General features: G+C 40.1%; 1 protein-coding gene across 1 annotated transcript in view; it reads right to left on the bottom strand.

Moving 5' to 3' along the window:
• LOC100701623 (SPARC (osteonectin), cwcv and kazal like domains proteoglycan 2) overlaps positions 1–14737 on the bottom strand; it is a 47159-nt gene extending 32422 nt beyond the window's left edge. Inside the window, exon 1 of the mRNA XM_003441904.5 lies at positions 14432–14737. Within this exon, the coding sequence (XP_003441952.1) occupies positions 14432–14608 (177 nt within the window). The 5' untranslated portion in view covers positions 14609–14737. The remainder of the gene's footprint in view (positions 1–14431) is intronic.
• Between the last annotated feature and the right edge of the window lie 774 nt (positions 14738–15511).

The raw sequence follows: 15511 nt of genomic DNA, 5'->3' as shown, positions 1-15511 counted from the left end.
CATCAAACACTGGTCAGGCTGAGTTTTCTGTAGTAGAGGCTCCATGGTTGAATCAAGGCACTGCATGCTCTGAGAGGTGCAGTAATTGGAGAGGAGGAGGACAGCACAGATGCAGGAAAATGGATTCTGTTGGGCCCCACTGCTGAGCCAAGCAGAACCCCAGAACAGCAGAGTCTGTGCATCAACTTATCGCTCCTTCCACCCCATTTGCAAAACAAAGAAGCAGAAAGAGAAGAGGCGAGCCTTCAGGTTGAGCTCCACACACATATGCCCCAGGGAGCTTGCAGCTTATGCAGGGCCGTCTTTCCTGCGCTGAGCTATGCTGCTACTGCATACAATATTAGCAGAAAAAACCCATAATAAGACGAGCTGAAGCATGCGGCTCCACAGAGACCAAAATATCTAAAGCCAGTGTGCTATTTTCACTTTGTAGTAGGTAGAATCATCAGTATTGATTGGCAAACACAAAAAGTTATCAGCATACATAAACAGATGAATGAGCTTAAATCTTGTTTGGTCCTGGCACCCTAACTTTACCACGGGAGCTTAAATCAATATTGGATGTGGGGGAGGCTAAGAAAATAAATTCCATGCCAATAAACTCTGAAAAACCGACTTTTTTGTCTGGAGGAATAAAACATGCCTTGCAGCTTTCACTACTTAAAATACAAGCTTTTCATTGATTTGGACATTTTCAAGGATTAAGCAACAGTTTTGAGGAGAAAATTCAACCCTGCTTCTTTTAGTTTAATCCTCGGAAATTGTATGATATGCATTTCCAGATACAGTATCTCTCTTTATGTCCCGGAAGATTTTTTTAAAGTGTATTAACAGTAGAAGAATTACTATTCAATAGACTCCATGACTTTCTCGATCATTTACAGTGTTTTTACAGTAGTTTACTTGAAATGCTTTTTTAGTCTTATCTTAAGTTAATATATCAAACTGCTTTTTCCTGGCTGTCTAAACATATTCACTCTTGCTTTAGAGGTTAGGTTAAGTATAATCCAGGGAGGTAAGTGAGCAATGCTATCTAGCCTTTAAAAAATATGTGAAAAAATGAAAATCCCATAGGAAAAGTAGCCCATCTGCAACAACCTCCACAGCTGTGTCTATTCCGTACATGCATGTGATCATTTTTCATCACTATTAGTACTGGCTGTGGTTTGTTGGCTTGCTGACTACCTTAATCCAACCTGCAGGACCTGAACAACCATCAGTGACCACAAAGCAGAATAATCTGAATTTAAGTTGGTAACATTAGTGCTGACTCGGAGGTTTTGAGCCAGGTTAACACGCACCATCCTGGAGCTCACGAGCATGCCAAATGTGTATTGATGTGCAGCTGAAAATAGACTCCAATAAACAGCTGTTACAAGCTACAGTGCTCAGGTGTTTTAGGAGTGAAATGATGGAACGCCAACTTGTTTTAAAAGATTTATGTCTTTAAAACAAACCAGTGGGATTGGAGCTGAGTGAAAGAGACTGACTAGGAAAGTCAGAATGTAAGAAGAGGCAAAAAAAATACAGACATAATTTTCTTTTACTTGGACGGATATGCAGTAGCCAAAAATCTATGTAAAGCTTTTTTTTATGCTGTACCGAGCAGCTGTGCAATCATTTGAGTGGACTGTAATGCACTGTCAGCATGTGTGTTCTGCAAACCTCTAAGAAAACTGTGATTACAATATACTTTTTATTACCATCTATCTTTGCCTGTGATTATTACTTTATTTGCTGTCTCCGAATTTTTAACAACTGTGCCTTCCGTTTGAAATAATTTGGGTCCGCTGACAAGTATGCTGAAGCTGCAGAACTCTTTTATAACTCTAGGTTTACAAATCAGCAGCATGGTTAAGAGAAGATAATTATGATAAGCATTCCAGTTGAAATGCCACAGGGATCTGCAGGGTTAGCTAAGTTAAATATGCTAGCTGGCTGATTACATTTAATTCCCCCCATCTGCCATGGCAATGAGAACAAATTGGGTTGTTGGGGCTGCTGATAGTACTAATCTCTGCAATGGCAATGGGATATTACAGTAAAACAGGAAGGCACATTGAGATGTCGCGTTATGGCTGTAGGAAGGACTACATCACGCTATAAATGAGATTCTGCTGGGTTCTTTCAACTGAGAAAAAAGCTATTAGTGCTTTAGCTCATTTCCCTATCCCTGCTATACGATTTGCTTGATTAAGGTCATTTCAATATGACTTTGTAGTGTATATCTATTACCCTGCCAACTCAACGAATTAACAGTCTCTGTCTTTCTCACACACACCAACAAATACATCTTCCAAAAGCCACACATACTAAATACAGCTTGAATATAGAGGGGATCGTAGTCCTTGCAAGCATGCCCTTGACACCTCTCTCTTGCTTTGACGGTTAATACAGAAATGTGGCTCGGCTCTCCTTGCTCCTCAGTATGGCTCCGGGGCAGTCAACCCCATCTCGTCCAACATGAAAATAAAACATACGCAAGACAGTAAAAGAAGCAGATTCTCTCCAGGCAAGAGCATGTCCTCTAAGTTTTTGTAGCTGCCTGGCCTAATTGTAAAGTACTTGCCCTGCTGTTTCAACAGTGAATGATTTGTGGCCTAAAGCAAAGAATCTATCAATGCCAGGTTGAACCTGAGAACCTTGCATTATTACACCCATTGTTCCTGAACATAAGCAATACAGCTGTGTTTGCTTGGAGCATGTGTTTAGTGCAGCTTGGACCTAGGCAATTCATAACAATAATGGGGTGGCCCCAAACACACATCTATAAAAATATATTAATAAAAAAAACACCGTAGGCAGACCTAAATATATTCAGGACAACACTTTTCACTAGCCCTAATTTATTTTTTCCTATCTAATGTATGCACTGTTATTTGTGTAGGTTTTTATTTTTTATTTTTTACCAGGTTTAGTACATTCCACAGAAATAACAGGTCCTACGACTGCACCCTTACTGGAGAGTGTTTTCAGCAGGTGAAGCGATCCAGAGTGTTTACATCGTGAAGGGTAAACTGATTCTCATGCCCTGTGTCTGTGTACGATAAGATTTGTTCAGATAAACAGAGAGGGATCTCATTGTAGTTTACTGGCGGATGAACTTCCCGGAGACAAATGCCAACCTCATCATTTATTTTGTCTGCAAGGACATGCATTATATTTTATTTGTCCAGCTTTTATACGGCTAATGTTTAAAGCTATTATACAATTCAAAGTGAGCAGCCACAGTGAGTATGTTTTTAAATGGACAGTAAACTGGTTATCATGTGATCTAAAGTACAGATAGTCTTTGGGATATTGGATCTGTAGTATTTTAATCCTTGTATGTATTATTAACTAGTAATAACTAGTAGCCTGGCTATAATTATTGTAGTTTTACATTTTCACATGTGACACTTGACTCTAGTTGTGGCTGTCAAGATAGGCGGCAGTGAAAAATATAGAAAAGCATGCAAAAGTATCTTATTTCCATTCTCTAGCTACAGGGGAACGGCTTATCAAGGCTACAGAATTCGGGATATGATTCTCAAATTATAGACTGTACATAGAAGATGGACTACTGTATTTTGGTTTACAGTTATATGAGGTATTTCCTCTCTCGCTGTCTTGATTTTTTTGGTTTCTGGAGCCATATGGGTCCACATTTGGCCAAGCAGGTGGACTGCTAAGTTATTTTTTAATTCTAGCTAGCTTAATTATCAAGGTGCATCCATAACATAACCTATGGATGCATCTCACTTGCTAATTAGCACTGAAATATTAAGTAACACCACTAGAGATTGTACTTACTGAAAACAAAAACATGACAACCACCTGTTAGTACAACTAACTGCAACAAAAACAAATTACTTGCAAGATAATTCCAACAAAAACACTCCAAAAAGGCGTAAACAACCCAAATGCCATCAAGAGGTGTGACTCAAACTACCTGAAGTGCCATTTGGCAGACAGCTAGACACTATAGCTGTATCAGTATACTTCTGTCATTTAAAGCATCAACACCATTAATTCAGCCTTAATACAATTTAAATTAGATTTATACAAAACAAAATAGTCAGCTAAAGAGAAAACAAATGTGTTGCTAAGCCGTAAACCTTTTTAATTTCTGCTTCAAGCTGTGAATTTTAACGTGGGAATGATTTGGTTCGGAAGCTAGCTTCCAGTGAATATTTGAGAAACTGCATTTTTTCTGCTTAAACTCTGGCTCAATTTTTTCAGCTACTGAGAGTCCTGTTTGCTGAAAGTGTCAAATTAATAATACTCATGTCCCTGAAAACATGAGTCAATGGGTTTTAGTGAATTGAGATCTTGCAAAAAGCACTGAAGTGTCAATTATCTTTTTCCAAACTAAAGATATAACTGAATAAAAATGATCTCTGGGGAGGATCTCACATTAGATACACATCGAACAAAAACACAGCCATTTCCATCAGAAACAAATTATCTGTTTAAATCATACAGGGTCTGGTTTTGACTTCCTTTTCTTTTTTTAATTCGTTTCCCTTTGTTGCTTAATTTTAAGTTTTCCTTTTTGCTTGTGATCCTGGCTACCTGCATAGCTGCAGGGATGGCAATGTTATGCTCAAGGACTCATAGTTGATCCACGGCTCGGATGTATGGATTCAATTTTTGTGAGCAATTACAGATTCCTGATGATTATTAAACAGATTAAACAGATTGGAGTAATAATTATTGAATAGATTGCCATCAAATTTAGGAAAAACTTCATTCTCCCCTTGTGAAAAGCAATAGTGACTTTTCATAATCATTATTATTATTAACTCTATGATTTTCCCAGACTTTCACTTTTTACTTTTCTTCTTCTTTTGGCTAAAAATTGATCATTGGTTGAATTTTGGGTGTGCCGCCCTGCCTGCCATGAGAGAAGACAGACACACAAGCAGAGTGGCAGCATTCGTGGCTCTGCGAGCAGCAGGCATAGAGGAGCTTCACCAGTACAGAGACAACTCTCAGGCAGATGCCACTATAAATAATGCATGAACAATAGAGCCAGCAGAAGAACCTTGGAACAACTAATTATTCAGCCCGACATTTCAGCAACTCACTGCGAAGTTAATAGCTAAAAAAGATGGAATTCAGGCCATCATCGCTGCTGATGTGAGTTATCACACTGATGTTGTAGGAACAGCCAAGCTCCATTATGAGACACATTAATCTACACCTAACACAACAAGTTGCTTTCTCTTGCTCATACTAAAACAAAACTAAAATGCATGTTTGGACTGTTCAAAAGATCTTTAAGAAAAAGCAAATGTCTTTCTCTTGCTACCCAGTGATAAGTGCTCCTCCATAAGAGCAACAACAAAAAAAGCACTCTTTCCACTCAATTAAGAATCACCAACGGTGGTGCTGGAAAGCCTGCAGGACCTTCTTTCTTCTCTCCTCCTACTGTGAGTCGAATCTGAGTAGCCCCAAACCTCGGCACCAGTAAAAGACATGCATGGTAATCACAAGAGGACAAAAAGGCATCTCATTCCACCACTTCTGCCATTTTGATCTCATTAGTGTGCAACAAGAAAAAACAACACAGATAGCTGATGTGATAGGCTGATCAGATTCACTGCAGAGGAAATACTGATAACTATTAGCTCGTTTAACGTTTATGGTTTGTCCCATCTTAATTTTCAACCCTCGCTCTGTCGTTCACATTTAACTGGAAATAGGCCTCATTATCATATTTCCAACAATTGCATACTGTTTTCTTCCTCTAATTTTTCATATCCGTAATTACATTGGCTGTTAGCGCAGGAGCATAAATCCTGTGGGAGGCTAATAAATGGCTGAGGTTGATGACAGGAGCAGAAAAAACCCACAGCTGGCAGTGTGTCTTTGAGCTAAGTAAAGGAGCTCAGTGTCATGATGAAACAGCATCATGTTTGCCGTTCATATGCAGAAAAAACAGGGTGAGCCCCGGACTTGCATTTATCAGAAGCCTCACTTTGGAGCTGTGCTGATGTAGGATCAGCGGCCGGCTCATTGGCTTCGCAGAATGACTCTAATCTGTGAATGAAGCATTAGTTTGTTTGCTGCAGCACAATTAGTAGTCAAACACTGGTTTTCACAAGCCATTAGTGACTCCAGAGGGATTATGCTAGGCAGCACCACCTTAGCTTTGTTGCAGCCTGTCACAAAATAGATGAAGATAAATATGAAGACTTGGCCCATGGCCAGATCCAGCTGCTAAATGGGCAAATCTGGCTCAGTGGACAGTAATGTGTGAGCGCTGACGAGAAGCAAGCATTGTGTCGCAGAACATTATGAGCGTTTTCGCACCTGTGCTGTTTAGTCGGTTTAAATCAAACTCCGTGGACGTGTAATCGCACTTTGGACATGAACAAACTGACGCCCCTTGGAGGAGAAGGTTTCAGTCCAGTTTGCAAACAAACGGCAAGAAAGATCATGTGAACAATACTCCTGAGATATTTTTGTACAGTTTGGCTGGCTATCAAGATTTATTCTGACCCCTCACATGTGTTGTACTCTGAGTTTGCATTGATAAACTCTGGGAGGAGGTAGAGGGTGCCCTTATTTATGTATAACCGCCATAAATATTGTTTTGCTTCTCTGTCAGTTAAACTGATAAATGAACAGCTTGTGACTGAATGACAGAGAAGGGGAGAGGTGTTTGAGGTTAATTGTTCTTTAATTATTTATTAATTGTTATTTATTCCAAGGTCTGTGTGTCCATTTAGGGTTTTTGTCTTCATTTGTGTCAATGTTTGATTTTCTAGATGCTGCAGTTGTTGTTCAGTCCTCCTGGTACTCCTGCCAGTTTTTCTCTCTCTCCACCTCTCTCTCTCTGCTTGTGTGTGTGTGTGTTGTAAAATATGGCATGGTAGGATAATTGAGAGAATCTCCCACTAAACATCGGGTTGGCATATTTTCTATTTCAATTATTGGATGCTTTTGTGTTTTTGTGTGAGATATAGGCCACACCCATGTGGGAGTGGAGATTTCACTCTAGTCCAGCTGCCAGCTATTTGGAGTTAGTTGATTAGTGATGATTTCAGCCCTTCTCTAGAGAAAACAGGAAGGAATGGTGTGTGTTGTAACACATTACCTTTCAGAAGCAGGATCCTCTTGGTCCCCACTCTCCGACATGGCAACATGACATCAACTCTCCTGCTCCTTATCTGGTGATCAGTCGGCTCCCTTCAAATACTGAGGACATGCCATCAGTCGGTGCTGGAGCATTAAACCAATCACAGTTCGTGTGTACGCACCTCCCACCATTCTCTCTTCTGTCCAGGAGCCTGCACTGTTTTCCTTGAGTAGGATTTGTGCGTTTGAGTTGGAAAGAGAGAAGTCTATTTTGCTATCGAGTCTAAAGATGAATCTATCGGACAGTCGGCTAGGATACTGTACATAGAGACCCTGGATGTTTTCCCTTTTTTATGTAAATAGTTTTTTTTTTTCACATCACTGTCAATAAATTGACCGATCTGCATTCTGAGTCTTTGATTGAGTCCTGCCTGCTCTCTTGGAGTATGACAGCCTGATACAGAATGATTTTCACCTATGGACAACAATAAAGTTATTTTATTTTAAAAAGCTACAAATGTACAAAATCATCAACTGATTCGGACCAGATTAAACAAAGTTGGGGGGGGAAACACCATAAGAGTGGATCATAAGCTAATTCTTCCTGATCAGCTCTCTGAATCTTCATCACTTTTACGCCATTATTACTAACAAACTGCCTGTGGCTTGTCATCTCATACTGAAGTAAGGTAGTTAACCCAAGAAGCTATGCAACAGCTATTTGATTTATTGCAGGAGAATGCCTGAATATGAAATAAAGCAAGTGTTAGTTTATTTAGTGCAAAAAGTAACGCTCAGCCACAACCCCAGGAGATTTACTGATCTTATTGCTAACCAGCTGATGGCTCATATCATACTCTTTTAGGCATCCTATATGTAAATCTAATATGTGGCAAGCTATTCAAGTTGCTTTGCCTGGTCTACATTTGCTGCCCACCTGCAAACTGCTTTGCAACCCTCTGACCGCAAAACATTTGCCACCATTGCTCCAACAGGGAAGACGGCAGGTATAATGTGCTGATTATTTTTTTCAGTTTGATTAGTTGATTGATTAATTGTTTGGCTTATTAAGTGTCATAAAGGCACTTTTGAAGTCTAATCAAATGTCAAATGAGCAGCTTAAAAAAAAGGAAACATTTTTATCAAACTAATTGTGTGGATTGAAACTTGAGCTTATACAAACTTGTAACTAACAAACACACTGCCAGGTGTGTCAGACGAGCCATCGCTTGAGCTCATTGCATGTCTACATCTAAACACACTGCATTTATAAATAATAAACAGATTTTTAATAATAAAAGAAATCATTTTTGCTGCCCTGAAGCTCGAGCTGGTTTGGTTTATAAAACACTGTTGTTCTCCCTTTCTACAGGCATTCCTTAATGAATATTGAAAATGTAGATTTAAGCACGCTGAGAGGCTTGGGTAAAATTGGAGTAGCACTTGCAGTTATCTAATTATTGCTCTTATCACTGTAGTAAATCAAATGAATTCCTAGCCAACAATAAGCCTAATGATCCCTCATATTTTTCTTCACTGTGACCACCTTAATAACCAAAAGAACCGAAGAGCCGTTTACCTAAAAAAATATGTGGCAATTTAGCCTCATTAAAAACAAAGCTGGCAGTAGAGCAGGTGCAAACTTTAAACAGCCCTCTGTGGTTGGCTGAAAGGCTGCATGGCTACTTAATGAGGTCCCTCTCTGCACTGCTCAGAGAGATGTAAGGAATCTGGCCGGGAATGAACAGCGCAGTATTGTTCACGCGAGTGACGGCCTGAGCTCCCACTGAGCGGATTCATCCGAATGCACCAGAATGCAAAGTGAAACTTGTGTTGCGATGAAGAAATACGACAAGTGCTCACAGACATTTTTTTTTTAAACGAAGCTGTGGGCTAATTAAGCTGTGCGCTGTCATTTGTAACCTGTTCTCCTGCTTTGTGTGGCTGAATTCTGTGTGAATCCAAGGGCAGGGGAATCTTTGTTGGGAGATTTGATATCTTGACACCAGCAGTATGTCATGATTACAGCTTCGACATTGACGCCTGTCATAAAGGAGCTTGTATAACATCCTGTGTATACCCTCTACATCTGCTGCTCTTATTGTTCTTCCTTTCAACGTTTCCTCATTATATCCCCATGCTGGTCCAATTGAAACACCACCCACTACTTGGTTTATAAAGCCCACATGGCGACCCCCCTCCTCCCCACTCTGTTTCATTTTATTTCGATGCAGGAATGAATATTCCTGTTTGCTGTTTTCACACCTCCTGTTTGCCAAGACAGCTAGTAAACAAATGCAGCCCCTTCGCATTTCAGATGGTACGTCTCAGTGCCCGACAGAGCAGAGAATAGTCTCCTCTGAGTAGAAGCAAGCCAACTTGGCTGCTTACAGTATCTCCTCCTGTGCTGTGGTTGAATTTACCTTCATTTTTTTTTTTTGATGAGGTGCCTCTATACAAATGTATGAAGAGGGTTGAATGAGCAAGGGCTCAAACCATCCCTATGCGATTACGCACACCCCCATCTGCTAAGAGCTTAGCTAAGAAATAGCCCGAACTATATAACAATTAGTGTTTAACATTTAAAGGATTAAGATTTTTTGGAAAGTGGACCCTTTTTAGGTAAACCTTGCTAGTAGTGGGTTGGATCCCTTTCTGTCTTCAGAATTGTCTCCGTTCTTCATGGCATGGATACAACAAGATGCTGGAAACATTCCTCAGAGATTTTGGTCCATATTGACATGATAGCATCGGACAGTTGCTGCAGCTTTGTCAGCTGCCGTCCTTCCATGCACATCCTAAAGATGCTCTACTAGATTGAGGTCTGGTGAGTGTGGACGTCATTTGTGTACAGTGAACTCATTGTCATGTTCAAGAAACCAGTTTAAGATGATTTGAGGTTTGTTACATGGTGTTCCTGATGGAAGCAGCCATCAGAAAATGGGTACGCTGCAGTCATAAAAGGGTGGATATGGTCAGCAACAAAAGGAGGGCCCTGAGTGTACCAAGAAAATATCCCCACATCATTACATTACCACCAGCAGCCTGAACTGTGCCATCCAAATGAACTCATCAGACCAGACAACATTTTTCCAATCTTCTTCTATTGACCAATTCTGGTGAGCCCATGTGAACTGTAGCCTTCCTCTCAGTTATAGGCGGTCTGGCCATTTTCTTCTAACCTCTCGCCGCAACAAGAAAACTGCTGCTCATTGGATCTTTTTTTCCCCAGATCATTCTCTGTAATCCCCAGAGATTGTTGTGTGGGAAAATCCCAGCAGTGGAAATACTCAGACCAGCCTGTCAGCCACCAACAGCCATGCCACATTTAAAGCTGCTTAAATCACCTTTCTTACCCAGTTTGAACATTTTGGCCATTGTTATTTGCCTAAATGAATTCACTGTTGAGTTGTTGCCATGTGTTTGGATTACTAGATAACTTTATTAACAAGCAGTTGAACATATATACCTAATAAAGTGACCAGTGAATGTGTGAGTGAATGTTGATGAAGACTAGCTGCTTAAACAACTGAATGACTGAATCATTCAGGAATTATTAAGGAAGCATTCCACTAATTTTATTCTATTTTTTAGTTTGCTCAGCATTCTGCTTGGATTGTTCCACTGAGGATTTGGCAATAGGGATGTAGTGGGTTGGTTGTTTGTATATTTAAATAATAATGATAATGAGGTAAAGAAAAAAACAAAACAAAAGTAGGATTGAGAATTTTTATCATCGAGTCTTTAATTTAATTACACCCAAATAGTCAAATGAAAGCTTCTCAAATGAAAATAAAGTGTCTCACATCACTGCAACATTAACATCTTTTGCTTTTGAGATTAAAATAAATGTTCTGCATGTTTGTATTTTGAACTCAAGGAAAGGGGCTTGGGAAAATCTAAAGTAAATGCAAACTTTCTTTCTACAGTGGACTTGCACTTCAGAGTGAGAAATAATAAAACAGCTGTCACTGCTGTGCTGAAAAAATGTTTCTACACTGAAAAAATCATCAGGAATACATAAAGAATCTGACCTTTAAGCAGAATCAATAATCACACCGATATCAATGAAATCTTATCACTGTCCTTCCCTAAATGTCATAAAGCTTTTTCCCAATGGGCTTGTGCTAGAGACAATAATAGACACTATATACTCCTTCTAGAGTATACTCTATACCACTGGTTTTAAAACCTGTTTCTGGAATACCCTATTCACAGCCAAAAAAAGGTTCACGCGCCATATCCCACAATTTGCACGAATCATTAACCATAAAAAGGATCCAAGTTAAACTGCAGTGAAATAAAGGTCAGCACAGTAGCATCTGCAAAGTCCAAACTGTTTATTTTTCCTTTGTAAATACTCTCCATTCAACCCAGTTTCAATCGATATTTTTCTCCTCATGGTCCATTCCCCACTAGTAGTGCCTGCTCTGTGGTATGAGAACCACTGGAGTGAGCCTAGCTGTAAGGCATTCACCAATCTTTTGCTACACAATCTTTTACTGAACTAAACTCAAGCTAAACTCAAATGGATTGAAGAAGACTCTCATGTCAAATCTTCTCTGCACACTGTGGCTGGACGTGCTGCTAACTGCCCGCAGAGAGGCCCCATATCGCTATGTTCACCCTATCTGTCACTCAAACGCTGATCCAATCTAACAGGAGAGCCGAACTCCTCCAAACACCCGTGGAGATAATATTTAAATCTGCATGAAAGCACAAATTTGCGATTCAATTACGAATTCTTTCCAGTCGGACACATTCCTGCACGTCAACAGACATGGTCAGAGGTGCTGAAGCTTCTCTCTCTGGCAGACTCTGATAAGACTATCTGTCTGAGGTGATATTTCTCAGCAGTGAGATCAAACAGCTGTCCGGTTGTCAAGGTAGAGGCCTGGATCTAAGCGTTGCTAACCAACTCCTCCTCAGAGATCTCGTGCATCCTGATTTATGCCATGTGTTCAGTCTTTTGGCAGTGACTATTGTAACCATGTGGCACACCCAGCGTCATAGCCTCCTGACCCTTTATAAGCTAACTGTCTCCCCCAGTGCCCACATATCCCTCTCTTGGCTGCAGATGTTTTAATATCAACCTTCCTATTTATATCACTGAGGGGGGATTTAATATTAGAAACACATCAGAGTGTAACACAAGACAATTCACAGCAACAACACAAAGTGCAGCGATTCAAACCATCCACAGCACTGAATCAATCAATCAACAGCTGTAAAACTGTCTTAACCTTTATAGAGACAGGATTGACTTATTTTTAGCTAGTGATCTGAGTGTTGTGCACATCCTCCCTTCGTTTAACATGTCTGCCCTGATTATATATGCCCTGACCAGTTATTATTGCCAGGTACTGAAATTGAAACCAGGTTCCAGTTGCCAAATTGTTCCACATAGTCCAAACCCTTGGAACTGTACGCCTCCAAGATCAATCAGTTCCAACAGAAATGCTGCCATGTTTTTCTAACACAACAGTATTGCAAAACAATTCCACTGAACTCATAGAAGTTGAGCTTTTGCATGCATTTGTGCCTTTTTTCCTATCATCAGCGCTAATAAACCTAAAAGAGGCCTGTAATGGCCTGCTTTTTTCCAGGCAACAGACAACTGATCAGGAATCAATAGGAGAATCAATAAAGCATCTGACCTATAAGCAGAATCAATATTGGCTTGAGTGTCAGCATTTGTCCTTAATCACCAGCAGTCACGGTGGGTGGGATTTGTAATTTGGTGATGAAAGAAAGAACTAATATTGTCAAATGGGTCATCAGCCAATGGGTAATCAATGCTGGTATGCACCAGTTGTGGATACTGGGATGGGATGAAGTTAGATGGAATCCAACTTTCTATGTCAGCTTCAAAAAGCAACACACAAAAATAAAAAATATACATTTGTGAAAGCACCATCATCACTGTCATCATTCCACCCAGTCCTCCTCAGTTAAAATGAGACCTTCATCATTACAACATTAAAATGACGGTCTCATCCTGAGCTTTCAAATATTTAATGGCACAAAAGACTGAGGAATTTCTCCCACTATAAGGATCTGGATTAGTTCACACCTGTCTGCTTTGTGGTTTACAACAAGATAGCTGTTCTTATCATATCTCTTTTCGCATCAGGCTATTGTTGGCAATGGTGGAAATTAATAAGCAGGAATCTGATTTACAGGAAGCTGCACTACTGTGATGACGAGCCTGCATTTATCAGGTGCATCATTTGTTGATGTTAAAAGGTTTCACAGCAGGATTTCGTGAAAATGTAGGCCTGTCCCGTCACAAAAAGGTGGGATTGCTTGGACCTCACAAAATGTAAATGGTTGCTGTAACTTTACCCAGTTAGCCTGCATTTAGGCCTATGTTTGTGATTAATATTTTAATCTACAAAATTCCAAAACAGTTCTCTGAAATTTGTGGAAATCTAAGGCACTATCTTCAAATAGTATTTATTTTGGTCCTTATAAAGCATATTTGTTTAGCTGCAATCTGCAAATGGTGTTAAAAAGTAAATGCTTTTTTTTAAATTTACCAATCATGGAATTCCACCTTTATTAACAATGTGACTAAATTTTGGCCTTCGCAATTTAGATATTTTAAATTTTATCACTTATTTTCCAGCTTTAGGGAATGTTACTCTTGCGCATTGGCCATGCTTGTTTTTTTAATATTTGATATTTTCTATTTATGATTTATTGACAACACAGGAGATGGCTTGCTGTGTGTCTTTTCAGTCTGAAAGCCCAGGAAGACTCCTACCTGTGAGCTCTACATTTACAATATGGCAGATCAATGGGAATTCATGAATAGAGATACGGTTCAGAGTATCACAGTTACCCAGAAGGAGCTTGGAAATAGCTTTTGAGACCATATGTCGTAGATTTCCTTTGGGTTTTACCGTATTCACTTGCATTCACTTGCAAGACGGTCCATAGACGAAAAGTGTCAGTTTTAACCGCAGGTATAGGCAATAAAATAGTTGGCATTCCCCCTGTATTAAAAAGCAATAAATGTATAAAATCGAATAAAAAAAATGAAAAAGAAGAAGAGTGAAATGAATCTGAATGGTTTCATGATCGATGCACGCACACGCACACGCGCATTCATTCGGACCTGTAGTCTAAGCTTAAATTCTAGCATCCTGTGTGAATACTTTCATTTTTCAAAGTATTTCTCATGCACAAACTGATAAAACTGGGTATACGTGCACTTCGGGTTGACAGTTAACTGTGCGCAAAAATCACCTGAGAAACCAGCCTGCGCTTTCTCCACAGGGAACACCTCTGAAAGCCCAGTATAGGAAGAGCTAAAGACACGACAACGCATGCTTGTGTTAATTACACCAAATACAGCACTCACGTCTCTGAAGCGATTCCAGTGCTTGATCTTACGGCTGTACTGGGAGATGGTTGACAGCCATTGCTCATCTTCCATGAAATTCCCGGCTTTTCCTGCCTCTTTCCCACTTTTCACGTCCACCTGGAGCGAGACGCCCACCAGCAGACACAGGCAAGCAACGATTCTCACAGCCACCATGGTGCTCGGGCAGTGTGGTCTGGGATGTATCCTCTTGCTACTGCTGCTACTGCTGCTCCTGCCGCTGTCCTCCAGCCAATGAGCCACATACGAGACTGCTGCTGCCGCCTCAACACACTGAATGGAAATGAGAGAGAGGGAGAGAGAGAGAGAGAGAGAGGGAGGGAGGGAGAAGGAGAGTTAAAGGGGAGATTAGATCCTGCGCTAATCATTTATTTGTGCTCACTTTAAATCATTATTTCAACGTCTTCTTGTTGTTGTTTGATTTACTTTTTCAGCCCACACACAAACACACACTCACACACTCAGAAATCCTAACAGTCACACTGTAAATGAGTCATACAAGTAGAACAAATGTTTTCTGGAAGAATGCCATTTAGCCTATGCCTACAGCTGGGTTCAGACAGTGAAAAGGAAATGAGAGGAAAATTGCTGCAATTTAGTTGATATCATAAGGAAGTAGTGCCCACAACATGGTTCCCTGGACTGCCAGTGGTCACCGAAGAGTCCCAAAAGGCCTCATTTTAGCTGAGGTTTCATTTATGTTAAAATTAGCACCGGGAGAGGATGCCAATGTCAGAATTACATATTATCTCACTCTAAAATCTGACATCAGATATAAATGGACTCAAAACAATGCTTATTGTATTATATTGGATGTGTCATTACAGAAAATTTTATGATTCGCCGCTTGTTCCCTTTTCCCAAAACCTGAATGTGATGTTTTCAAGTTTATTAAATGTTGACTTGTGAAGGTGCTTGTAAGCAGTGCCGGGCATCCCTCTGTTCAGTTAACTGACAGAATGAAGACTGGTGCCATTGTTTTTATCTAACTCTCTGACAAAAAAAATGAAGGAAGCAATCATCACAGCGTAACACACAGTCAGTTAAACATCAGGGATC

This window comes from Oreochromis niloticus, linkage group LG8, assembly GCF_001858045.2.
Source record: "Oreochromis niloticus isolate F11D_XX linkage group LG8, O_niloticus_UMD_NMBU, whole genome shotgun sequence".
Lineage (NCBI taxonomy): Eukaryota > Metazoa > Chordata > Actinopteri > Cichliformes > Cichlidae > Oreochromis > Oreochromis niloticus.
Note: the sequence above shows the minus strand (reverse complement) of the source record. Positions and strands in the feature narration are given on the sequence as shown.